The sequence below is a fragment of the Heptranchias perlo genome, chromosome 22 (assembly GCF_035084215.1).
Source record: "Heptranchias perlo isolate sHepPer1 chromosome 22, sHepPer1.hap1, whole genome shotgun sequence".
NCBI lineage: Eukaryota > Metazoa > Chordata > Chondrichthyes > Hexanchiformes > Hexanchidae > Heptranchias > Heptranchias perlo.
The window spans coordinates 8164146-8181479 of NC_090346.1; the positions used below are offsets into that span (position 1 = coordinate 8164146).

At 42.1% G+C, this 17334-nt stretch overlaps 1 protein-coding gene, 1 long non-coding RNA gene and 1 pseudogene across 3 annotated transcripts in view; 2 read left to right on the top strand and 1 right to left on the bottom strand.

Moving 5' to 3' along the window:
* The window catches only part of radil (Ras association and DIL domains), an 82401-nt gene that overhangs the window by 60405 nt on the left and 4662 nt on the right, over positions 1-17334 (top strand). Inside the window, exons 8-11 of the mRNA XM_068002892.1 lie at positions 2093-2265; positions 4633-4783; positions 5523-5713; positions 13026-13458. Of these exons, the coding sequence (XP_067858993.1) occupies positions 2093-2265; positions 4633-4783; positions 5523-5713; positions 13026-13458 (948 nt within the window). The remainder of the gene's footprint in view (positions 1-2092; positions 2266-4632; positions 4784-5522; positions 5714-13025; positions 13459-17334) is intronic.
* Positions 1-17334, bottom strand: part of LOC137340453 (uncharacterized) — a 32468-nt gene that overhangs the window by 9629 nt on the left and 5505 nt on the right. Inside the window, exon 3 of one of the 2 annotated variants that reach the window (XR_010966809.1) lies at positions 12766-13180. The exons of the other annotated variant lie outside the window; for it this stretch is intronic. This is a non-coding gene — a long non-coding RNA (uncharacterized lncRNA). Of the gene's footprint in view, positions 1-12765; positions 13181-17334 lie in introns of those variants that run through there. 2 annotated transcript variants of the gene reach the window in all.
* LOC137340451 (large ribosomal subunit protein P1 pseudogene) lies at positions 802-1080 on the top strand (annotated as a pseudogene).

The following is a 17334-nucleotide window of genomic DNA, read 5'->3' on the forward strand; positions in this document are numbered from 1 at the left end:
TCATTGAAGTTAACGGAAATAAAAATCGGGAGAGATGTTAAACGGGCTACTGATTGGCTTTCACCCTTTTTACACTATCATATAAAATCAAAATCTGGCTCCTTGTGCCTTGGGAATGGGAACCCTACAGAAAATGGCAGAAAAGCAGTTGACAAAATACTCCAAAACAGGAAAACGAATCTCCAAAAACAAGTCAGAAATTACTTCTTAGCTCTCATTATGAATGTAGATGCCAGGCTTCTCTGCTTTCTCCAGAGTATCATACAACCCTGGAGCCTGTTTTATATGAGTGAGAGGAGGAAACAGCACAAATGATGAAAAATGGGGGGAATAATGTAATTTTTTTCTCACCGAAAATAGGCAGGCAGCTTCTGCTGACCCAGAAATGATCAAAGACATCACCAACAAGATTCACGCCCTTTTGAGTGCTAAAGCTTTTTAAATAAGCACCTCTTTGAGAAGCTAATATCTGTACATTCTCAGTGACAATTATAAAGTAGAATGGGAGACTAAAGGAAAGTGCTCAATTCACACGATTCTGGGAATAAACAAGTACAGTGGTTCACAGCAGCGTCCTTTCTCCTCAAATATCACCTTTATCCACTATCAGAACGGACATTGAACTGAAGTAACTAACCAATTCAAGCTGGTTTTGGAGCACTTTGAGAAATGTATAAACCATAGCTAGCTGAAAACTGGTGCCTGGCGGTTCGGAAGTGCTTGGTTCTTCTGATTGAAGTTAAGCCCGAATCCCACCGGCAACTAGCACCATCGACCCGCATCCAGCAGAGACTCGGCACCATGGCATTCACGTCTGAACTGGCCTGTATCTATAGCGCCCTCATTCTGCACGACGACAAGGCCACTGTGACTGAAGACAAAATCAATGCCCTCACCAGGACAGCTGGAGTAACTATTGAGCCTTTCTGGCCCAGTCTCTTTGCTAAGGCTTTGGCAAATATTGACATTAATAGTCTGATTTGCAGTGTTGGTAGTTGTAGTGCCCCTGTTGCTGCAGCTGAAGAGAAGAAACAGGAGGAATCAGAAGAGTCTGACGATGACATGGGCTTTGGTCTCTGATTAAATGTGCCATAAATCGTTACAATTAAAAATATATTTTTTTACTAAAATAAAGAAAACTGGTGCCTGTATCCTAACCTCATTATGATCTGCATCAGCAATGTGATGATGCACTTCATTCTCAAGCACTCCAGTCATTAGGGAAGGGGTTGGAGGGAGTAAAGAAAATCAAAACTTAAAATAAATGTAATATATTGGAATATCCATTGACTTGATGTATTAAAGGACCGAGAGCATTGATACTGTAATAAGCAAACGAGCTGCCAAATGCTACTGCCTTATTTCCTGATGTGCTAAACAAAAGAGTAAAAGGGCATTCATAACTTCTCATGTAATTTTCTCTAAGGCTATCCATGATAGAAACATCGGCACGTTTTTGTGTTTAGTTTCCCGCTGAGATGTCAGATGATTCTGCAGTTTCAGAATACATTGTGTGCGCTAGCCTCAAACACTGGTGTGGGTGACTCCATTGAGAAATATTGTACAATTAAGAAACATAACCATCATGAACTAGTTTGTGGAATAGAATCAGACGATTGCTTGACACCACAGTAGGTAATGTAAAGATTTTTACGAGCCCTGTCCAGCCCTGAGGTTTTTTTTCTTTTCCTATGCTGTTAGCCATTTTAAAGATACAATCCTGTTTCCAGTGCATAACGTCCTCCGACGTGAACTCACCTGCACAGTTATTATTGTTCAGATAGGTCATAAAATTAACAGTGCAGAAAATAGAAAATATCTCATTTATGCACTAGAGTGTCGTCTCACGAGGTTGGAGGAGAGGTAAATGGGCAGGACAATTCAATCAGATTTCTACACTGCATTTCTTCCCAGGTCATAACTAGCTGAATGCTGTCACAAGGGACAAAGTGGAAACAAGTTCCATTTCCCAGTACTGTCGTCCTTCACCTCAAAAGGCATCGTGTGCATAGAATATACATTTAAAATGGAGACGTTCCAGAGGTATGAGTTCTGCTTGCGTATTTGATTTTCTGTGTTTTCTTTTGTACAGGCTCAAGGCAAAGTTTCTTTCACTGGTCAAGAGGGGAACAGATGCAAGCCAGTCTCCACCTGCTGCTGGAGTGGATACGAACCGTAGGAATGGCTAGCATCGCAGATGAATTTTTTTTCAAATTCACTAGTACAGTAAGACTCCTGGCTGTCCCAACATCTTGTCTCATACAGGTAATGGCCCCCTTTTTAACACATTTACTCATGTAGTTACAATCCCCCACCACTTAGTAACAGACCAGGTGACCTACAACAATTTAACCTACAACAATTTTTTTAAAGAGATGATTTCAATACACAGGTAACGAGACAGTTAAAATGAAAAGTGGTATAACAAGAGAGTGAGTGAACTGGAACCTGTAACTGTACCACCTTACACCAGCCATTGTATATAGCGGGCAAATCATGTTCACACGAAGGCGGTGGGAGCTGTACCAACAAATGTAATGTTTCCCTTCCCCCATTTTTATTCAAAGTGTTACAGCTATCTACAGCATAGTAATATTTATACAAGAAGGATCTTCTCTCACCAAATAAGTGGGAAGAGGGGACGTGTTGATATAGTTAATGCTCAGATGTGTTACTATGTAGACCTATGTACTATTGGGCAACTAGTAGGGGGTTTGGGGAACTATTAGACTATTGGGGCTCAATTTTAAACTTAAATTGCGGGTGTGTGGGGGCGGGGCTGCGAAAATTGCAAAAATGCAGAGCGGGCTTGGAAGCTGTCTCCAACCTGCCGACTTCCGAGTTTCCCACGGACGCACCTGTGTGCGTGCGTCCCGAATCCGGAAGTCCCGCTGGCAATTAAAGCCGGTAGGATGATAGTTAAAGAACCAAATGTGCCTCATTGAGGTAGTTAAGGCACTTTACTTGTGACATATTAGGTAGTTAGAACAATTTTTAACTTACCTGGGCAGCTTTCCCACGGCTTCTGATTCACGCCTGGTGAAACCAGGCATGAAGGGCCGGATCAGGCAAAAAGAAACAAAGTTAAAACGCAAATCAACCTACCTTTCCACCGTGCTCCGATGTCCGATCTCCCTCTCCGATCTTCCCCCTCTTCCTCCTCCCCCCCCTTCCTCCCCCCCCCCCGATGTCCCCCCGATCTACCCCCTCTTCCCCCCGATGTCCACCTGATCTTCCCCTCTCCCCCCAAGACCCCCCGATCTTCCTCTCTCCCCCGATCTTCCTCTCTCCCCCGATCTTCCTCTCCCCGCCCCCGATCTTCCCCTCTCCCCCCCCGATCTTCCCCTCTCCCCCACCCCGATCTTCCCCTCCCTCCCCCCCGATCTTCCCCTCCCTCCCCCCCCGATCTTCCCCTCTCTCCCCCCCCGATCTTCCCCTCTCTCCCCCCCCCCGATCTTCCCCTCTCTCCCCTCCCCGATCTTCCCCTCTCCCCCCCCCCTCTCTCCCCCTCCCCGATCTTCCCCTCTCTCCCCCTCCCCGATCTTCCCCTCTCTCCCCCTCCCCGATCTTCCCCTCTCTCCCCCTCCCCGATCTTCCCCTCTCTCCCCCTCCCCGATCTTCCCCTCTCTCCCCCTCCCCGATCTTCCCCTCTCTCCCCCCCCCCCGATCTTCCCCCTCTCTCCCCCCCCCCCGATCTTCCCCTCTCTCCCCCCCCCGATCTTCCCCTCTCTCCCCCCCCACCCCGACCTTCCTCTCTTCCCCCCCCCTCCTCGATCATCCTCTCTTCCCCCCCCCCCTCCTCGATCTTCCATTCTCCCTCCCAATCTTCCACCCCCCCACCCCCCCCCCGATCTTCCACTCCAGCACCGGATGACGTCTCACTCTGTCCCTTCCTCTGCACCCTCCTCGGAGTTGCAGCTCCTGTCAATCAGGCTGGCTGCCGGGCGCAAAACCCGGAAAGATCTTTAATCACCAACAATTACATTGCGATCGCATCGGAAACGGTAAGTTTTTTCTATTCGGGTTTGCCACGCGCACCTTCACCACCCCCAGGGGTCTACTGCTCTACAATTGTAAAAATTGGCAAGTGATCCCAAACCCCTGTTATATTATGTAAACAATCTTACAACACCAAGTTATAGTCCAACAATTTTATTTGAAAATCACAAGCTTTCGGAGGCTTCCTCCTTCGTCAGGTGAATGTTATATTAATACTACTGCATATTGAATATCTAATGAGAGAGGGGGGAAGAGGGGAAAGAGAGAATTTTGAGAACGAATTACCTGATGAATGTGAATGAGTTTGCATTTTCTTACAGTAATCCTAGGAGAGGTACCAGTTAATCACAAATTGGTCCTGCTCATTAAGCATGTATATGGCTTCTCAGTTTGGACTGTTTGCTTGTAATGACTTTTATAAGTCCTGAAATGAGCATTCTGACATCTTCAGGCCTGCAAAGATATCTTTACGTGATCCCACCTGCAACTTATGGAGTAGCTTTAATACACATTGATGCAGAGGGACATCAGAGGGTATTGTTATTAGTGGTACTGCTAAACTAACCACTGTGCAGCCCCCCGCTAAGGGAAATCTCTCTCTATTGATTTATACCTTCTCGTGTTTTGCCACAGTCCAGCTGGAGTTGCCTCAAGAGAGAATTCCATGCCCTAAACCCATCCCAGCTTCTTCACGTACTAACACACTACCAACTAGCACCTGGAGTGAGCCCCATTGCAACATGGCAGCCAAGTGCTGAAGAGAGGGCAGCAACATACAAAACAGGTACGGTCAGAGTCTCCGGCTAGAGGGGGCAGAAACAGTACCACAAATTTGCAACAGAATTTTTGCAAAAGCTATGTTGTTGCATTTTTTTAAAAAAGAATGGGAGATGTAAAGTCATTATTATAAACCTTGCAACCTCTTTTTGCAGCAGTTCAAGATTATACTATGCTTCTACTGAAAGGAATGAGTGCCTGTAAATAAATTTTAAAAGCCTATAAAAATAAACATGTTTGCGTTAAGATTTATTGAAAACGCAATGATTGAATCAGGCTAATAGAATAATAGCACAATAAATATATGGGATAAGAAATTATGCAATCTGTTATTTAACTTATCTGAATAGTAGAGCCATTTTGCAAAAATGGTTAAGTTAGTAATTGATTACTGATAAAGAATATCCTTTAAAATCACCTCAATTGTGTCTGTTTGGGTCTTGTTTTATGGTTACTCTACATTGGATGTTCTATTCATATTCAATGTATCGTGAAATAAACCAGTACTACTTCTAGTAGGCTTTGACTCATTCTTCTCAGATCTTCATCAGCTTGGCACAGCCATATTAGAACATTCCCAAACATGGCTAGTTTGCTCAAGCACCATCAGAGGAAGGTCAAAACAAAATGGATCAAATGTCCTGAAAGTGCATTCCATCCACAAACTCCAAATTGGCAGAATAAAGCAGAGTTTAATTGTATCCCTTCTGTATGTGACAAGCTCCCATGTATTTTCTGTTCCACAGAGGATATTCTGTTGAGTTTCGATAAATATCCTCCAATAGTGCTGCCCACCAGTAACTTTAAGGTGGATCTGGAAGCAGAGACCATAGATGACAACATGTACAGACACCTACTGTATATCCGTCACTTCCTCTGGAGCCTGCGTACCAAATTCCAGCCAACCAACGGATATTCCACAACTGAGGAATTACAGGTAAAGGTTATTAACTTTCAGTCCAAAGAGGACTCTGTTCCTACCAGCTGCAACAATTCCACTGCACGACATGAGCTGATATAAAGTCCGGAACAAGAACTTTCCTTGCATTTCCATAAATTCTCCAAATTAGCTTTGCCAAGTTATGTTGGGCACATTTACACTACAATGCTGACATCACTTTCTATTTCATTCAGACACTTGTAATGTACATCCAGGTCGGGCCTGAACTGATTCTAAAATGGATTCGGATACCCTAAAGTCTCACACCATGTAAGAGTGTAAATCCAATGTGGTGTCAAACTGAGTGCCCTTTAAGGGCACTTTGTAAACCTACCTGCAATTAATTTAAAATGTTTAAACAAAGCTAATGCATATGCTAGCACCTTCACTATCTAAACATTTAAAATCGAACTGTTGGGAGAGGAGCTCTGTGCATGCAAGTATGCACATTTGCATAGAGCTTTCTCCTGTGCAACAGGATTGAATTTCAGCCAGCCAGTATAAACAGGTAGTTGTACTTGAAACCAAACTCCAGCTACTGGTCTCAGACTGATAACTGCAGCTAAATGCATCCTTTGTTATAAATGTTATAAAACTACCCACCAAATCTCATTACAGAACTCACTTATGCAGAACTCACTTGCCATACATGGCACAATGCACAGCTTAATTATATTTTCTCAACCTTTGTTTCTTCCCTAATTGAACAGTCTAAGTTTGTGCATCCTGCAGTTAAGTCCTGCTGAAAACAGAAATTGATTTTTTTTCCTTACATGAATAACTGGAGCTTAGACAAATTAAAATAATGGCTGAGAAAAGACTATTAGCTCATTTCTCCACATTCATTTGGCCAAGTAAGATTGTGCTTTTGCAAGAGCATTTTTTGATAAAAAGGATGACAAGAAAATAATATACGCTCACTTTACTCAGAAAGGCCTCAGAGACAATGTTGAAACTCAACAGTCATTCACTTCTGTTCGGATATTGGAGTGAGGCGATATCTGGGTACAAATGAACAAATTAATCTCTCCCTCTTTCGCTTGCGCAACCCTTTTTAATACTTTCAAAGTTTGCTGAAACTTTAACATGCACCCCATCAATATTTCACAGTATATACAAGGACAGATGGACGGGGATCTGGAGAGGTCATCTAAATAGCCTCAGTAGACATTAAATATTTCAGCTTTTGCACTGTACTGGCTTTCTGCCAAGTTAGAGTTTTAAAGATCTATTATTAATTTTAAAAATTGCAAAATCTAGAGAAGAAAGAGAAGCCATTGGGACCCAGTAATGAGCAGAGTCCCCCAGGGTTCCATGCTGGATCCATTGCTGCTTCTTATTTTTATCTTGAGGAGGGCACCAGGAGTGCGTGCAGGGCTGGTAATAAGAAGATTAGTAAGTGATTGGGTTCAGAAATGGCAGATACGCTTGAATACGGGGAAGTGTGATGTTATGCACAAAGGACAAGGCAGCTTGAAGCAGGTCTATTCCACGCATTGGTGACCATTAAAAGTAACAGTACAGGAAAGGAACTTGGGGATAACCATTGATCAGACACATTGCTAGGTACAAAAGTAAGAGCCCTATACTTTGGCTCCAGGTTTTCACTTGGGAAATTGAGGCTTTAGGAGCAACTTACCTAATCTCTTAATTGTGATGATGGGCTTCAAGACTTAGGGGTATTCATTATGGAGAAAAAAGCATTGGGGAAATATAATGGGAGTCTAGGAAAATCCTCCACAACTATAATTTTGAAGTTTTAAAAATTATAAAAGAATCAAATGTAATAGATGTGGATAGGTGCTCAAGATGGAAAGTGATAGTAGGTCTAGAGGACATTCCTATAACGTACGTAAACAAAGATGCCAGAAGTATTTAGTTTCTCAGAAGGTTGTCGGAACAGGTTATCGGCATTATATACCGTAAGTATCGTTACATTACAGTCCTTTAAAGGACTTGATAAGTCTGAAGGTGGAGGGCATTGAGGAACATCTGGTGTATGGATTAAATAAATTCAGCTGGTGATGAGTGATGGGCAAATTGTGGTGTCCCAGACCTTGTTCGATTGCCTTATGGAATTGTGAAGGAATTTTCACTAGTTCCTCTGGAAATTAGCCAGATTTTTTTCTCTGTTTTTGCCTCCTACAGGAGTTAAAATTACTAAAGGTTGGAGAGATGGTGCAGGAGGGAGGGCTTCAGATTTCTGGGGTATTGAGACCAGTTCTGGGGGAGGTGGGACCTGTAAGGCCGGATGGGTTGCACCTCAATGGAGCTGGGATCAATGACCTCGCGGGGAGGTTCGCTAGTACCTTTGGGGGGGGGGCAGCTTAAACTAATTTGGCAGGGGGATGGGCACTAGGAGGTAGCATTAGAAAGGGGAAATAAGGGGCCACAAAGGATCAGGAGAGAAGGATAGCCCTAGAGTAAGAAATAGTAAGGTATTACATGGGGTCAGACCAAGAGAGAGTACAAGAAGGTGTAAGACGGGTTTGTGGTGCATGTGTGTGAACGCACAAAGATTGGTAAACAAGGTTGGTGAGCTGCAGGCACAAATAGCCACATCGGAATACGATGTTGTGGCGATAATGGAGACCTGGCTCAAAAAAGAGCAGGATTGGGTACTAAATATTCCTGGATACAAGATGTTCAGGAAAGATAGGGAAGGAAAGAAATGGGGGTGGTGGCAGTATTGGTTAAGGAGAACATTGCAGTGCTGGAGAGAGCAGGTGTCCTGGAGGGGTCAAGGACAGAATCTATTTGGTTAGTGTTAAGGAGCAATAGAAGTGCCATTACACTATTGGGTGTATTCTATAAGCCATCAACTAGTGGGAAGGATATAGAGGAGCAAATTTGCAGGGAAATTACAGAGAGGTGCAAAAGCCATTGAGTAGTGATAACGGGGGATTTCAAATATCCTAATATTGAGGAGAGGCAATACAAACTAGAGGGCACAATTCTAAAAGGGGTAGAGGGATCTGGGGGTATATGTGCACAAAACGCTGAAGGTGGCAGGGCAGGTTGAGAAAGCGGTTAAAAAAGCAAACGCGGTCCTGGGCTTTATAAGTAGAGGCATAGAGTACAAATGCAAGGAAATCATGCTGAACCTTTATGAAACACTGGTTCGGCCACAACTGGAGTATTGTGTCCAGTTCTGGGCACCGCACTTTAGGACGGATTGAAGGCCTTAGAGAGGGGGCAGAGGAGATTTGCTAGAATGATTCCAGGGATGAGGGCCTTAAATTACGTGGTTAGACTGGAGTTGCTGGGTTTGTTCTCCTTGGAACAGAGAAGGTTGAGAGGAGATTTGATGGAGATATTCCAAATCATGAAGGGTGTAGACAGAGAGAAACTGTTCCCATTGGCAGAAGGGTCAAGAACCAGAGGGCATAGATTTAAGGTGATTGGCAAAAGAACCAAAGGTGATATGAGGAAAAACTTTTTTACACAGCGAGTGATTAGGATCGGGAATGCACAGCCTGAGGGGGTGGTGGAGGCAGATTCAATCATGACCTTCAAAAGAGAACTGGATAAGTACTTGAAACGAAAAAATGCGCAGGGCCACGTGAATAGGGCGGGGCAGTGGGACTAGCTGGATTGTTCATGCATAGTGCCGGCACGGACTCGATGGGCCGAATGGCCTCCTTCCGTGCTGTAACCTTCTATGATTCTATGGAAGGGCAGTGCAGGAGGTCACACTATCAAATGGGCCCCGACAGTGATTTTCATATATTAATTTCATCACTCAAGGTACAGACGGAGTTCAAAGACACCAACCTAATTCAGTGTGGAGACAAAGGGTTGGTGGGGTTGGGAGAAACACAGCTCTGTGCCTGTAACTCATAGGCAAAATAGGCGGGGGGGAAGAGAATGGGAGGAAATCATGACAGAAAAATACAAGCTTCACTTATATACGTACAGGAGAATGTGGGAAGAAAGAAGTTCAAATGCCTGTAAATTTACATTTCAGGAAAAGGATCTTTTTCCGATCCTGGTGTGAGTCCTCATTGTGTGGAAGCACGCTCATAACTGCATAAAATCATTTTAAAATCAAACAAGGATCTATGCCGGCAGTTCCTGTTTAATAAGATAAAGAATGGTTTTCGAGGGGTTGAAAAAGAAAAGGGTTGGAGGGAGTCAACTTTCTAGAACTGAAATCATTTCTGCCATAAGGAATTGAAATATCTACCAACAGGAACCATACTGCAAATCCTTCTGATCAGCGAGGTTTGGCTCAGCATATCCTTAGTGTTTGTTCTAGCTCTTAGCAACCAGAGCCTCTGTAAATGTACTCTTGGATTCTTCAATCAGTCTGGGAATCTAAATATTTATGAAGAACCCAGTGTCCATATTCGAGGCATAAATAATACTGACCCCTTTCAAACCAAAATCTGATAAAACGTAGAAAAACATTTAAAGTGTAGATAAATGTACAAACATTATGCCAGTATTCTGAGCCATAATTTAAAGAGCACATCATTCACAAATGAAACACTCAGATTTTTCACTCAACTGAAATTCTTGAATTCTTCATCTCCAGCTTTATTCTTTAATACTTGGGCAACTCCCTAGCAAAATTCTTCAATATACTTAATTATTTGTTTCAATCATTTACGTCATTCTATCATGTTTTTAAACACAGATAAAAGGGTTGATCTCGAACTGTAGATAAAACCACGTCACTTCAATAAATGCAGATTATCCTTGCACCTGTTCACAGTTGAGAATATTCCAGTGATTTTTTTTACAAGCCAATGAAATTCTTCTAACTAATCAGCCAATCTGGATAAATTGTCTTATATTTAACTCTTTAAAAAGCACTAAATCAAAATACAGGTTTATAATATTTCTTTTTCCTGACCTGTTCTGTGCCAAATCTGAGAATGGCAAGTTATGCCTTTCCTCTGAGCAATTTCACAGAAAGGTCGAATTCCTGATTCAGAACTCATGGTGCACAACATTAGTCCTAATAATTAGATTGATTAATTAACATCCATAAAAGATACTTGTTGACCAATTGGCTAGAATCTGAAGCTTTAACTACCCATTGGATTACATCGTCCTTTAAATCTTTTCATCTGTTTGAACTCAGACAGATTTGGATAATCTATAATTTTCTTCCCAATTAATGACATCCGAATTGCCCCATACGCTGTCCAAGGAAATCTATGATGTGGAGATGCCGGTGATGGACTGGGGTGGACAAATGTAAGGAATCTTACAACACCAGGTTATAGTCCAACAGTTTTATTTGAAAATCACAAGCTTTCGGAGCTTACCTCCTTCGTCAGGTGAGTGAGGTTCTAAAAACGCATAGCCTAATATATGCTATGCGTTTTTAGAACCCTTCACTCACCTGACGAAGGAGGTAAGCTCCGAAAGCTTGTGATTTTCAAACAAAACTGTTGGACTATAACCTGGTGTTGTAAGATTCCTTACAAGGAAATCTACACTTCCAACCATCTTTGTAATTCCTTGTTTACACTGCTGAATCACCAGAAGAAAATCAAGTGATTTAGGTCCAATTTACCACTATAAACGTCACAGTGTTTGAAAATTTAACAGTGGGTTCCATCTATCCTGAATTTTCTAACGGTCGAATTGCTGCCAGTACTGCAGATTACAGTTCATGGGATTTACTGCACCCTCTTTACAGCGTGTTACAAAAAGAAACAGGAAATGGGAGCAATTTTGTTTTTAAATGTCCATGTGCTGGCATGTAATGTGAATGTGTAACATGTCAGCACACACACAATATAAATGGGCAGCTTCAGCCAATAACTTCCAGCAGAAACAAGGTATTCTTCCACAGGACATCACAAGCCCTTCTCTTCTTGCGATCCTCTTTATTCCTCTACTTTCACTTCATAACATGCGGCACTACACATTTGTAGCAAAATATTATAACATTTGTTTAGACAGCAGAAAATGTTTGGATGTCATTTGTGAAATTTCAAAAATCAGCTGACCTTGGTGTAATGTTCATGCTTTAAACATTGCTGCTAATACAGTGCACAGTATCCATGGCTGGAGTTATACCACGTTCAGTGTGAGCTTAAATCATTGTAAGCTTAAATCATTGTAAGACAGTCTCCTCATGGGGGCTCACACCTCAAGCCTTTAATATGCTAAGTTGTTTCCTGAGATACACTGCCACTTTTGCGCTGATGCATACCCAAAACTACTTTACATCAACAAGAAAGTAGCAAATGTAACTGCATCTTATGACTCCCATCAGCTTTTACAACAGTCTCAACTCATTGCTGACTCAGTTATCACATAGAAATTGCAACAAGGAAACAATCCTTTCAGTCCAACCAGTCCATGTTGGGGTTTATCCTCCACATGAACAATAGTCCTAATCCCATATGCCTGCTCTGTTCCCATATCCCTTTATTCCCATTTCCTTCAACCACATATCTAACCTATTCTTAAATGTTGACATGGTTGCTGCTTAAATCACTAATTCTGGTAGTGCACTCCACAGCCTCACAACCCTCTGTATAAAAAAGTTTCTTCTGCTGTCTGTCCAAAATCTTTTACATTTAACCTTATATTTATGTTCCCTTGTTCTAGATCCCTCAACTACTGGAAACAGTCTGTTTCTATCCATTCTGTTCTGTTCCTTCATAATTTAAAAAAATCAAATCATCCTATAATCTCTGTTCAATGATCGCCCCATAAGCTATGTTTTTGCCTGCCCTGATCACTTAAATACAACAGGATACTATTATTGAGAAACCAAAACATAAAGGGGCTAAGCTCCCACACTACACCATGCTAAACATGAATCATGTGTAAAAGGGGGAAAACGGTGCTGTTTTATGTTTTGAGGCAAAACATTGTTATTTTTATGGAGGCAATTAATTGATTCTTTAATTAGTACAAAGTGTCCGATCACATTCAAAGTGACGCTTCTTAGGATGAAGGGAGCTGATTTCATGACCTGGGAAGAACTGAACCAGTCATGTATTGAATAGTTCTTGTGGAAACCATTTTCAAGTACAACAGCTGTAACAATATGATTTAGTTTATTGTTAAATTATCACATTATATAAATAGGTTACACATAACAAGGATCATTGGCTTTTGCACTTCTTCACCATTCACCTGTCACTAGTTAATTGTCTGGTCTTCCTTATTTATGAAATGAGCTGAATATGCCACTGTTCTTCATTCTTCATCTCCTTATGTTGTGGCTAGGCTGCCACTAAGGTCTGTATTGCAGTGCTCCTGTAAGATTTTTGTATGGACTTGTGCCAGAGGGCTTTTGCAGCTATGTTTTATTTCTTTTAATTTGTATTTCTTACAGACTGAATTTCCAGTTTCCCGCAGCTGTCACCAGCTGTCTTCAGACAATCCAACCACACTTTCCAGTCACAAGGTTCTTGATCAGCAATCAGGCCAAAGCAATCACCTTAATAATAATCTTGATGCAGAGACAGACGGGAGAAGCTCGGGCAGTTCCTGGGTCAGTGGATCACACAGAGATTTTAATTCCTGCCAAGAACTTAAAGAAAAACTACACAACCTACAGCTACAAAATACTCTGGGAAGGCACAGGGTTCCCGGGCAAAACATGCAGCCATTAGATCCTTCCTGCCTTTTGACTCCTCCAAACACACCTTTGAACTCTGACCTTGGACACAATGATTGTGTACAAACCAATGGAGGTGGTAGACTTACATCAAACACCAGGAGAAATGGTATCTACAGGAACGGAGCCAATGAGGGGGAAGGTAACTGTCAGGACTATGAGGTCTATGGGATTTTTACTCCAACTGATAAACCAGTCAAAAGGATTAATCAGCTCTGAACCACAAAATCTAGGACCCCATTTGTGAAGCTAAGTGATTATAACTACCCAACAAAATTCAGCCTAGAAAAATCTGTGAGGTAGAACTGAACATCTGATAAATGTGGCTTGGAGTAGGGTTTAATCAGAACTAAGCCGAACTGCCCAAACAAAACATCTAGCAAGAAAGCCAATAAGGAATATAAATCATATTATTGGTTTCTAGGTTTCCATTATTAGAGTTCACAATACACATCTTAACTGCATGGGACTTTACATTACCCACCACTACTCAATGAACTGAATATTACCTTTAGAAAACTGAAATCTATCCTGCAGCAGTCCGCCAATTGGCTCATACAGATGACCAATAACAAATAACATTTATATACCACCTGTTGCACAACAAGGGAAAGCCATCCAATAGCTTTAGTGTCCCCAGATTATGGTATGTGTAGTTTAAATGCACACCCCACAATTACTCATTTTAACTATAAGTAATATCATGGAGGCCTCTGATGGACAATCTCTTTATATTAATTTTTGGGGTTTTTTGTTTTCAAATTGTGTCAAATCTTCTCTGAGGTACTTATCTCCAACAAACCATATATAATGTAATATTTTATTGGGATGGTTATCATCGGTGGGTGAGGTGACGAGGCGGGATCTAGATTACGCATCTTAGTGTCTGTCTGTCCGACACCAAGCAGAACTTCAGTATTGGTAAGCAAGAGGGGACCAAGAGAGGCAGTAGAGGAAGGGGACCGGGCATGTTCAGGACACTATTAGGTTTTACCATGTCAACATTCTGAACAGCTTTCAGTGCAGTCCCAGAGCTGAAACTGCAATAAATCTTCTGAAATAGACTCAATGCCAACTAATAAAATATAAATTACTTAATCCAATAATTATCTGAAGACTCGTTTAGGGAGAGGGGGAGGTAGCTATAGCTCCAGTTAGATAAATGGATTGTACCAAGAGACCATTCTCATCTTGTACTCTTTGGGCCCATTCTAGTCAGATTTGGCCAAATGCAAAAATGTCAAATTAAGATTTGTGCAAATGTTAGAACCTTTGATGAGAAAAAAAGATTACAGTCTAATCTAGATGTGATGGGGGGAATGGGCCCACATCTGACAGATGTCATTTAACGTAGATAAATGTAGAGTAATGGGCATGGGCAGGCCTAATGCCAAATATGTAAATACCATCTTAGTACACAATTGAAGTCTGTTCGGCAGGAAAGGGACCTAAACATCGTAGTACAAGTCTCTGAAGGTGCACGACCAGTGTCGAGAGTTTATTGCGAGGAAAATAGAGTACTGGATCCAGGATCCAAACAAAAGAATCATAGTGTTCTGTACAAGTCCCTGGTTAGGCCTCATCTGGTGTCCAGTTTTGGCCCACTCACATGGAAGCCCTGGAAAAGGTTCAAAGGAGGGTCACTAGAACGATACCTAGTTTAAACCCTTTAGTTAACACGACAGGCTTAGCGAGCTGTGTCTTTTTACTCTTGAAAAATGTAGACTTCGGAGTGATTTAACTGAAGTATTTAAAATGATGAAGCAACTAGAATGTGTCTGTGTGAACAGACTATTTGAACTGGATAGATTAGAGAAAACAAGGGATCATGCATATAAGCTATAAACATAGAACTAGGTTGGATATCAGGAGGTTTTTCTTTACACAGAACAATCGACACTTTGAACAAGTTATTGGCTGATGTGGTGAGTGCGTTTTTACTGCAACAGTTCAAAAAAGAGCTGGTCGAGTACCTTGCTGTGGCTAATATCACTGTGTATAAAAATTGGGTGGGATATTGTGTGTACCTAATGGTCACAGTGATCTCCTGAACTCGTTTTGATTGACTAAAGGGTCGGGGGGGGGGGGTGGTCGGAGAGGAATTTCCCAGATTTTGTTTTCCCTGAATTGACCTTGGGTTTTTGTATTTGCTTTTGCCGCTCAGGAGATTACATGACTGCTGGTGGGAGGGAGCAGTGGGGTTCACATGATGCTTCACTGCGGATTGTTTGGGATAGGCTTGATGGACCAGCCGATCATTGCCTGTCTGTTTTTTTGTACGGTTGTATCTGACACATAAAACACTTGCTTCTCCTCCAGTTCCATTAATCTGCAGCTTTATCTAAAATGAAGGCTATGTCCTTAAAAACTAAACGTTTCTAAATAATTACACCTTTTTAAATAACAAATTATATTTTCACTGTGTATTTATATTACTTAAGCCCTTCAGTCTAACCCACTCTCTTAATTGAATGTTTTTTTGACACTTATACATGTTGCTTGTACATTTTAAATCCCACTTCCCATTAAAAGATGCAGTGTTTCTGAAGCATAAAAAACAATTGATTGAAATCATCTTTTTAAAATTGCTACCATCTTATATTGAATACTATTTATTTCAAAAACAAGGAAAAATGATATTAGTATCCTGCAGCTTTAAACAGGCACGTCCTGTTCACAGTCTTCACTTATCTTTGCTGATCCCAGTTATGTACAGACTTGGGTTCCTGGTTTGTGCAGTCACTCAACCGGTCATCTCTGTGCTGAGGCTGAATCATCAGGCTGGTGCCATAGAACCATAGAAAAGATACAGCACAGAAGGGGGCCATTCGGCCCATCGTGTCCGTGCCGGCTCAAAGTACAACCAGGTGCCCATTCTAATCCCACCTTCCAGCACCTGGTCCGTAGCCCTGCAGCTTACAGCACTTTAGGTGCAGATCCAGGTACTTTTTAAAAGAGTTGAGGGTCCCTGCCTCTACCACCAATTCGGGCAGCGAATTCCATACACCCACCAACCTCTGGGTAAAGAAGTTTTTCCTCATGTCCCCTCTAATCCTTCTGCCAATCAGCTTAAATCTATGTCCTCTAGTTCTTGAACTCTCCACTAGGGGAAACAGGTACTTCCTGTCTACTCTATCTGGGCCCTCATAATTTTGTACACCTCAATCAAGTCTCCCCTCAGCTTCCTCTGCTCCAAGGAAAACAACCCCAGCCTAACCAATCTCTCCTCATAGCTGCAATTTTCAAGCCCTGGCAACATTCTTGTAAATCTTCTCTGCACTCTCTCCAGAGCAATTACGTCCTTCCTGTAATGTGGTGATCAGAACTACGCATAATACTCCAGCTGTGACCTTACCAGCATTTTATACAGTTCCATCATTACATCCCTGCTTTTGTATTCTATACCTTGGCTAATAACGGAGAGCATTCCGTATGCCTTCTTCACAACCTTATCTACCTGTACTGCCACCTTCAGGGACCTGTGCACATGCACTCCAAGGTCTCTCACTTCCTCTACCCCTCAATATATTCCCGTTAACTGTGTATTCCCTTTTACTGTTTGCCCTCCCTAAGTGCATTACCTCACACTTCTCCGGGTTGAACTCCATTTGCCACTTTTCCGCCCACTCCACCAACCCATTAATATCTTCTTGGAGTCTCCAGCTATCCTCTTCACTATCAACTACACGGCCAATTTTTGTGTCGTCTGCAAATTTGCCAATCATGTCCCCTACTTTCAAGTCCAAATCATTAATATATACCACAAACTGCAAGGGACCCAACACTGAGCCCTGTGGCACACCACTGGAAACGGATTTCAATTCGCAAAGACATCCATCTACTTTTACCCTTTGTTTCCTGTTATTGAGCCAATTTTGGATCCAATTAGCCACATTTCCCTGTATCCCATGGGCTTTTACCTTTCTGACCAGTCTGCCATGTGGGACCTTGTCAAATGCCTTACTAAAATCCATGTAGACAACATCCACTGCACTACCCTCATCTATCCTCCTTGTCACTTCCT